At 35.6% G+C, this 10,306-nt stretch overlaps 1 protein-coding gene and 1 pseudogene across 1 annotated transcript; both read left to right on the top strand.

Moving 5' to 3' along the window:
- Window positions 1-1,859: 1,859 nt before the first annotated feature.
- LOC131630449 (F-box/kelch-repeat protein At3g06240-like) lies at window positions 1,860-4,998 on the top strand. Its single transcript, XM_058901221.1, has 2 exons — window positions 1,860-3,577; window positions 4,073-4,998. Exon 1 carries the CDS (start codon window positions 1,944-1,946, stop codon window positions 3,543-3,545), a length of 1,602 nt encoding a protein of 533 aa, XP_058757204.1. The 5' UTR covers window positions 1,860-1,943; the 3' UTR covers window positions 3,546-3,577; window positions 4,073-4,998.
- Window positions 4,999-7,731: 2,733 nt separating this feature from the next.
- LOC131630468 (O-fucosyltransferase 23-like) lies at window positions 7,732-8,528 on the top strand (annotated as a pseudogene).
- Window positions 8,529-10,306: the final 1,778 nt, after the last annotated feature.

The raw sequence follows: 10,306 nt of genomic DNA, 5'->3' as shown, positions 1-10,306 counted from the left end.
AATTTATCCTAAAAAATAATTCATGCTATAAAATCGATTTCAAAATTAACCCATATAAATAAATCAATTTATAAAAAGAAACTGGTTCTAAACTGATTTCAAACTGAACTAGAATTGTTTAAAATAAATGGTTCAGTTTACTAACCATTTAAATGGTTCAGTTTTTTATGGTACAATGCAATTCAGTTTAGTAATATGGTCCAATTAACCATATTTTTGCACACCCCTAATCCAAATAGATTGTATAATGATTTGTTATGTTTTAAGTTTGAGAATTTCTTCACCCACCTCCTAACCTTCTTGCCCACCCCTGGTGAATTTACAACATTACCCCTTGTTTCGGAAGTTCATTTCCGAAACGGTATTTTTTTTTGAAAAAAAGGTGTTTTCGGAAATGAACTTCCGAAAACGTGTTATTTTTAATATAAAATATTGATTTCGGAGATGCATCTCCGAAATAAAGTTACATTTTCAGAAAATGTGGTGTTTCGGAAGTTCATCTCCGAACTCACCCCCCATGATGGAATTCGGAAATGAACCTCCGAATTTATGTCTGGACAGAAGAAAAATGAAAAACAACAACGATTCGCTTTATTTAATCGGGTGAAGATTACAACGATAATATTACTGAAAATTAAAGTTACATATTGTTGAACACGGGTAGGTGGGGATGAGTCAACATTTTGATAACGTCGTCCACCGATCTTTGAAGTTTGGCGTCCAACTCGATCGGGCCTTTCGAAGAAAATCGGTCGAACGTTGTCCACATAACCGCTAAATCTTCGTCGTTCTTGATCTCAAAAGGTGTGATCATCAACCCTCCCTCGTCGTTAAGCGATGGCGAGCGGTACTCAAGCTGACAGTTTGAAGAAACTACCTACGACATCAGGAAATAATGATATACTTCTGGCCGATAAGGAAGATGTTTTTATTCCAGATAACCTTCATATGAAGAAGCTTTTTGAGAGCGAGAAAGTTTTTGTATGGTATCCTAAGCATAACATGACACCATTGTTCAAGAGTAAACTATATGATATTTACAGAAAAGTTGGTGCTAGAAATATCTCTGAGTCACTATCCAAAGAAGAATCATCTGTTGTGAATGATGATGTTGAACTCGAGCATGTTGATCCAAATAATATTCTCAACTTAAGGGGGTTGGTTAAGCTTATTCTTGGTTTTCTTGCGTGTTGTAGCCTGAAAATGGAACAAAGTAAGAGACATGAAGTTGTTCAAAGTCTTGTCAACTTGAGTTTCCGCGAGACAAAGGAGCCAATCAATGTAAGCTATAGTTTATCATTATCATCAGGGGACGTCATTACAAAAAAATCAAACAAAGGGGTGCGCTGGGAAAGTCAAAGTTCTATGTTTATAATCCAGAAGATAGATAGTGTTCGCGGCGATGAAATCCAAGAATCTACATATTGATTTTAAAAGCGAAGAAATTGATTTTCTAATGGAATCCAAGAATCTACATATTGAGCATGAAGATGAGATGTTCCTCAACTCTGCCTTCTCTTCTGGCTAACTCTATTGCTGCTGCTTACTGGTTTTTCTGTTGGAATATGCTTTTCGGAAGTTCATCTCCGAAGACACCCCCCATGAGGTGTTTTCAGAGATGCACTTCTGAATTATGGAAATTTTTTAAAAAAAAAAAGCGCTTCGGAAGTTCATTTCCGAAGCAGGGGTATTTTGAGATTTTCGCTGGGGGTGACCCCCATAGGGAGGTGGCTAAAGAAATTTTCTTAAGTTTTTTTTAAGATATATTCAAAAAATTCAAAATACTAGATTGTATCTAAAAATAAATAAAATAGTTGGTTATAAATAGATAATTAGAGAAGGTAGGTAAGAAAAACAAATACTCGTTAGTTTAAGGCGCCCCCAATCCTAACCTAAAGAAAATAAAGCAGAGGCAGTAGTCATCACCACCGGCAGAAGAAGATATGATGGATTCCGCCACCGTGTCCCACGATGATCAGAAGGTTAGCAGAAGATATATTCCAATATCATTCTACATGGATTCCGCCGTCAACCACCCTGGTCCGATTCGTAAGGTCAGCAAAAATTCTATCCCACTATCGTTCTACACAACCACCCACGTCTACCACCCTGCTCCTGATCCGACCTCTGAATCAAAGATGGATGTATTTGTGGTAAATGAAGAAAAGGATACCAGAAAGAAGAATCCACTATCGTTCTACATGGATCCCACCGTCTCCCACCCTGGTCCGTTGCTTATAAACTATATACAACCATACAATTCATCTGAATCAAATTCAAATTCATCTGAATCAAAATCAAAGATCATCTTTGGTAGCTTTGGTTCCGAGTCCTCTGAATCAAAGTCTGTGGCAAATGTCAGCAAAAACTATATTCCACTACCCACCGCTATTCCCGATAAATTTGCTTCCTCTATTCTTTCGAAACTCCCCATAAAGTCATTGAAGCGCTTTGGATGCGTACGTAAATCATGGTCTATTTTATTTGAAAACACTGATTTCATGACAATGTACAGAAAACATTTCATATCTCGTCATGGTTCTGACGATGATTATCATACATTTATTCTCACAAGTGATAAGCTTGATCATGGTCTTGTCCACTCTGAATTTTATTTGGTCGAAAATAGACTCGAACTAAATTTGTCATCTCCACTTCAACAGTCTGGCGAATATACTTGTATTCTCGGCTCCACAAGTGTTAACGGCTTTTTTTGTCTCGGCCAACATTATCTAGCTATGAAGACGCCCCGATATGTATTATGGAATCCCCTTACCGACGAATTCATGGGCATTCCTTCTAGCCCCACTGAACTTACACCAAAACACCCTAGTTTCGACACCCTCAGTCTCGAACCTATTTTTCACGGGTTTGGTTATGACCAACTTAGACATGACTTTAAGGTCGTTCAGTATGTATCATTTGTTTCCGCTCGCTCTTCTCGGCTTACAACAAGTTTTTTTGAGATATATAGTTTAAAAAGTAATTCTTGGAGAATGATCGACATGGACAATGATCTGTCTCATTGGGGTTATTTTTATTCTAGGGCATTTTCTGGTCACGAAGTTTATCTGGATGGAGCGTGTCATTGGTTGGTTTCGGAATGTATCAACCATCGAAGGGCTATGACCGTCTTGTCATTTGACTTGAGTCGTGAGGTGTTCTTTACAACACCCGTCGGGGAACAACCTTATGCTCCATACGCTGATCTTCTATGCTTGACAGTGTTAAATGGATCTATTGCTTTACTATCCAATCATCACGACGATGTTGTTTTTCACATATCTATTCTGGGTGAACTCGGTGTGAGTGAATCATGGATCAAACTATATACTTATGGCCCCTCACCTTCCATCCAATGGCCACCACTTGGATTTGGGAAGATGGGACATCTTTTCATTAGAAAAAAAGATCATGAAATCGCCTATGTTGATTTGAGCACCCAAATTATTGAGGAGGTTGGTATTACTGGTGGAAAGACAAATTATAATATTGGTGGTCTTTACAAGGAAAGCCTTCTTTCGTCGGAGGATCAATGTAACTAGGTTTTCTTCTTCTTGTAGTTTTCACTTGAAAGGTATATAAGCCTATGGTGATATGATCTTGTTTGGGATTTGCAAACTGATTGTGTTTTTTTTAATGAATGTGCTCCTACTTTACAATTATATATATAATATTTTGCTCTTTTGATTTTTTTTACACGATCCAACTTAGTTATAGTTATCTTGGTGTGTACAGGTTTCATGGCTTAATCTAAATTATGAGTTCCATCATTTTATTCTACATGATAGGATTTGTTTCCGTATGTATTTTTGTAGTATCAGTTATCAACTACTTAAGAGCTTTGTCAAATGACATCGTATGGAGATGACACTATTGGTGCATTGGTTTTTATGGCGATGACATTGTATGCTTGAGATATGTATGTATGTAGTGTACATGTTGAACTGATGTGTCTTGATAGCTTTCAATTTGTTGTGTACATGAACATGCCTTTGGCTAATAGTGACTGTTGGATCTGTTTTTATACTGCTGCAGCATATTGATGATGTATTGTTTGTGATGAGTGCAGGTCTGGTAACATGATGATGATGATGGATTGTATTTTGGTGACTGCCTTTTGATGAATCTTGAATGGCAGTCTGGTTTTGTGAACGTGTATACTGCAATGTATGGATTGGGGGGGCAATAATTAGGCGTTGTATGAGATATGAGGCCAAGGTTCATATCTATGGGTGCCTAAATGACGTTTATGTGGACACTTCGAGCCATATATCACATGTTGAGAGATGCATGGAGGTTCTATTTTCCTTATTACCAGTAGTTATGAATCCCTATGGTAGTGTAATGTCAGGGGACACAAGCTCTGCAGAGGAATGGCAATGTGTTCCCTGGAACCGTTGTAGACACAGATGTGGTACATCCTTTTGAATTTGATTTTTACCTTTGAAGCCACAATGGAAGCCTAGGTACAAGCAAACCAACACATTACCATGTGTTGTGGGATGAGAACAAGTTTAGTTCTGATGATTTGCAGAAACTGATCTATAATCTATGCTTTACCTTTGCAAGGTGCACAAAACCTGTATCTTTAGTCCCTCCAGTATACTATGCCAACCTTGCTGCATGTAGAGGAAGACTATACTATGAAGCAAGGAAGTCAGCAAAGAGAAATGATGAGCTGTTTTCCGAATTGCATCCTAATACGGAAAACATGATGTTCTTTGTCTGAAAACCTTTTCTTTTTTTTCTTTTTTTTTGTGGTTCAAGTGATTAAGTAGTTTGTGAGTAAATCTTATGGATTGTGTCTAGTACTTTGTTTCTACTATTTAGTCTTCATGGTGTTATCAGACAGATTTTTCTCATATAGAACCTATTAGTTAATTCTATTGAAGATGCTATAAATGTTGTACACTTTTTGAGTATAAGTACTCCTGCTCATTAGAAAAAGGAAACTGCATACACATACACATGTACCTTCATGCCTATGCAAATATTAGTTATTGCTAATACTAAACAATGTTATTATTTTGAGATTATAAATAGATGAATATTCTGATATAAAGGTGTTGGTTGGTTACCAATTTTCACATTAAATTACTTTTGAGTTTTCATTCAGACATTTTGTTGGCCAAGGATTAACTACCTTTGAAGTTTACTACTATGCTTTTCTCTCTAACCCTTTTTCTCTCACAATAAAACATGTATTATATTAGTTATTCATCTACAATATAAGAAAATTAACTGCTCGGGAAAAACCTAATATGCCGTTCTGTTTCCAGAACACTCCACGTGGATGCCTTTATAACATTCCATTTCTTTTGCTTCTATTATACAAACTTGTTTTTTTTTCTATTATACAAACTGATTTTGCTTCATCTCTCTCTTCTCTTTCTTCATCTCTCATGCGACAAACCCTAATTTTTAGATTTTGTATTTCATAAACTCCATCTTAAAGTTTAGATCTATCCATAGTCACAAATTTTGACCTTTTTCTCTATTTTGCTCCATCCTATCATTCTACTTCTCCAAACTGTTTCGATGATTTACAGGTGATGGTTTCTACTTTCAAAAGAAGTTGATTCTGATGGTATTTTTTCTTCATTGTCAACCTCTGTTTTTACTCGCAAATATTTGATTTTATATAGAAAAGCTTCTTCTACGTACCTATAAATTGTTATTACAAATTCCTTTTTGATTTTAATAGGTGATAAAATCATACGTTAAGTTTAACGATTCACCTTCCCGTAGAGTCCTTTGACACCTCAAGAGTCATACATCTCTTTGGAAACCACTCCCAGAAATGATAAACTCTAGTGTCTAGGTATCCTTCCCGTAGCTACTCCCAAATCAAGCCAAAATGTCCATTACACTTCCCATTTACCACTATATATATTTCTCCTATTAACATCATCGTTCAGCCACTCATCTCACAACTACCTTCAATTGAAGCATCTATCTTCTTCAAGAAAAACCAACCATCATGTCCATTCAAACCTTCCATGGTGATGAGAACCTGCTAGAAGTCCTGGTCGAGAAGCAACTGGGAAACTCATCTGATGAAACCATCTCCATAAGGTCTTTGCTTATCAAAGATGGTTCTGGTACAAAGAAATCCTTAGAAAACCTGTTTATCCAAACCTGGTCAAAGATTTTTGCCTACATGCATCAGTCAGCAGTGATGGAAGAAGCATTTCTTCCAATATATTCAGTTTCAGAATCATTATCACTAAAGACTCCATTGCTAATGCAATTCTATGTTCAACTCATCCAAACTTTGTGTCCTTAGAATTAGTTTATCATATAAATCATGTCCAGGGTCCTCAATTCCTCAAGCTTCCTGCTCCTATAAGAAGGTATTATAACAATCCGAAAAATCTAAAACCCATGTGCAGAATATGGTCTACCTTCATAACCTCAAACCTGGTACCAAGAGGAATCTATCACAATATTCTATCTGCAAGAGACAGACTTTTAGCTATAAACTTTCAAAGATGTCATCGGTTTGATCTTCCAGACATCATCTTCACACATCTAAAGGAATCGACCATGTTCTCTCGAAACTCTCAGGGCACGTGCTACATACCATACGACATAGTTCTCTCTGAACTCTTTGTAGAAACTAGAATACTGACTAGTCTTCAACAAGCTAAGTTCACAACCAGTGACATAATGTGTGACATAATGCGTAACTATAACTGTGAAGAATTTACGTTTGACTATTCTCAATTGTAATATGTGTTGATGTTAGATGAATTTTTTTATAAGTGCTTATTCTCTAAATGGTACGTCTACATGATGTAAATGCTTGCTGATTATCTCAGAGGGAGATTGTTAAAACTTGAGAAAAGATGAATCACAAACAAATAGGATTACTTAATTCAGGGGGAGCCATAAATCAGAAGGTAATTCATAGGGGTATCTAGCTCAGGGGTAGAAAAGGAAAAGGAAAAGATTAGATTTTTGATTAATAAATCAGTTTCTTGATTGAACAGAAAAATTATTTCTAAGTCTGATCCAACCCTCTTAAACACTTTTTGATGATAACAAAAAGAGGGGAGAAAGAATAAAGAATAAATAGAAAAAGAATAAAGAATAAATAGATTTTGATATACAAGGTTATTAGAATCTAAGATGCCTGATTGAACATGAAAAATGAGATAAAGCTTACTTGCTTAAATATTATCCTCTCATAAAATTGTTCCATCAAAATACATGGTTTTTGTCATCATCAAAAAGGAGGAGATTGTTAGAACACGATTGAGAATCTATGTTCAGAATCTAGTTTTGATGATAACAAGTATATATTTTGTGAGTAACAGTTTTATTACTAATAGTTTCATTTAGTGTGCAGATACTATGTTATAAATCTTATACATGATTCATCAGAAAAAGAATACAACAACTACATCCAGAAGATCAACGAAGCTAAACATCATTCATCATATGTTCTGATCCGGAACACATCAACTGTCAAAGACAACAGATAAAGAATTGTGAACGTGTATACTGCAATGCATGGATTGGGGGCAATAATTAGGCGTTGTATGAGATATGAGGCCGATGTTACTGATTCGTTTTCAACAGATTCTGTTTGTAAGAAAGGAACTCTAAGGGAGGAATGCGTGTTGTTTGCAATAGCTCGTGCAAATCAATTTGGTTCACTTATAACTTTTCTTGACGAGCTGTCCGACTTTTCCCAGTTGAAGACGCTAGAACTCTAAGGGAGGAATGCGTGTTGTTTGCAATAGTTCATTTGATGAGTATGAGGTGGTTAAGATTGTTGGAAAAACCCCTTTCTTGTGGCATGATCATGGCCGGTTAAGGATTACGCTAACGTTTTCGAGTGCTTGGTTTTGGTTGATGAGATTTCTCAAGAAGCTGATAGAGTTGTGTCTATGATTAGAGAAGTTGGAAAAAATGATCGATATGTTACGGTTCACATGAGGGTAGAAATTGATTGGATGTTTCATTGCAAGAAATTGGAGCAAAGATTGAACACAAATCAAATATGTAGTAGCAAGAACGAAATAATCGAAAGAGTCGGGAACATTGAAAGTCTTAATAAGAGTCCTCCAATTGTTCTTTATCTTGCGGTGGCTGATAAACTTCTTCAAAACTCTTCAATACTTGAAGGTTGGAAAGAGGGTTTTTTACCTTATGAGAAGAAGAAACTTGGTGTTGATAAATTTTTTGGGAAATATTCTTATTTAGTTCAATATGCAATTGATTATGAAGTGTGTTTGAGAGCTAATGTGTTTGTTGGGAACAATTTTTCTACTTTTTCAAGCCTTATAGTTTTTGAAAGAACACAAAAGATGATGAAATTAGGTGTGAGTTCCATGTGTGGAAGTGATGTAAAATGGCCTTCTTTTGCATATATAATATACAAGGAGAATTGAATGGCCCTATGAGATGGGTTACAAATATGTCTGATTCAAGTCTCTAAGCTATAAGCTATGGCACTAATCACATTTCGTGTTAACATTTATGCAGCACCAATATTTCACATCGAAGGTATTATACTCAGTGTCTGACATGTTGTTGCGATATCTACACATACACATGTAACTACATTCAAATATTATCTTATTTTTTGAATTATTAACTGTGTCGATATGTTTGGTGTATGATTGAGAGATAAAATATAAATTTATTAAGATAAAGATACTTGCCCATTTAAGGCAGAGGAAGAATATTCCTTGTTGAGTTATGCGTGTTTGCACTTTACTTGTGCATTCCTTCTCTGTCGTTATTTTCATGATGAGGATAAACAGATAAGAGAGTTAAAGGACACAACGAAAACACTCACTACGCCATAAAATACCTACGAAAGCGCTTTTTATAGCCTTTAAAAGCGCTTAAAAGCGCTGTGAAAGCTGGCGTTGGCGTAGCTAACAAAAGCGCTTCTGAAAGCGCTCTGGTAGGCCCCCCCTATAAGAGCGCTTTTCTAGAAAAAGAGCTCTTGTAGGCCCCCCTTTAAGAGCGCTTTTTTGGAAAAAGCGTTCTGGTAGGCCCCCCTTTAAGTGCGCTTTTTTCAGAAAAGCGCTGTGATAGGCCCCCCTGTGAGAGTAAAAAATAAAAAAATAAGCAACATACTAAAGCGCTTTTGTAAAAGCGCTCTTATAGGGTGGGCTTTAAGAGCGCTTTTCCTGGAAAAAGCGCTCTTAAAGCCCACCATATAAGAGCGCTTTTACAAAAGCGCTTTGGTATGTTGCTTTATTTTTTATTTTTTTTGCTTTTTTATTAATCTTTGGCAGCGCTTTTACAAAGAAGCGCTTTAGTAGGTGGGCCTTTAAGAGCGCTTTTCAAAAGCGCTTTCGTTGCTAAATGAGGTATTTTAATGTGCAGCCTGTAATTTAATCATCCCAGTCGACCTGTAATATTTTCGACCTGTAATATGTTTTCAGCCTGTAATATTTTCGACCTGTAATTTATTTTCGACGATATTATTTCAGCCATCAGTAAGACAATATATATATACTAATATAATACCATTATAATATCCAAAATTATATATATACATCATTACAACATCAATAATATTATATAGTTCAAATCGACACAAATCCTACATGAAAAAACGCTTAATATAAAATTGACACAAATCCTCTTTAATTTCTTCCAACTTAAGTTTCGGGTACGCAGCAACACGGAATTCGTCAAGGTACTACAAAACAAAAACATAATATGAATGATACATTTAGTTAAATGTAATAAATTATATGAAATTATCTTAAGTTATAAATTCATACCGTGAGCTGAATCTCTAATTGATTTGCCTGAAGGATTTCTTTCATAAACCTCAATACAAAGTATCCACAATCGTAACTGTTTCGCTGTTGCGGACACTACATAGAAAAACAAATAAGATTCTATAGTTGTCTTGTTTTATCAAGTAGCATAAATATATTATAAGCAACATTGTGAAAAATAATGTACCTGCACTTGGATCCAAGTAATGTTGTTAGATTTAATTTGTGATACCTGTGCGTCCCGTTGACTTCGAAACACTTGTATTGATCTAATTAACAAATATATAAAAGCATATGTTTAGATCAATCCCACAAATAAGTAAATATATAAATATACACGAATATATATTTAGAACGATCCCACTTACAAATCAACGATGTCCTTCATGATCGGATAATTGGTCCATTCACCATTTACCGAATTCAGATAATACACGACTTCCCTTATAGGGTTGATAGCAAGCAGCAACCAGTGTGCTTTATAAATTAAAACAATAGGTTATATGAAAATTTTGCTATACACAAAAGAAACAGAGATTAGATGAACAAAG

Source organism: Vicia villosa, unplaced genomic scaffold (assembly GCF_029867415.1).
Source record: "Vicia villosa cultivar HV-30 ecotype Madison, WI unplaced genomic scaffold, Vvil1.0 ctg.000684F_1_1_3, whole genome shotgun sequence".
NCBI classification, from domain to species: domain Eukaryota; kingdom Viridiplantae; phylum Streptophyta; class Magnoliopsida; order Fabales; family Fabaceae; genus Vicia; species Vicia villosa.
Note: the sequence above shows the minus strand (reverse complement) of the source record. Positions and strands in the feature narration are given on the sequence as shown.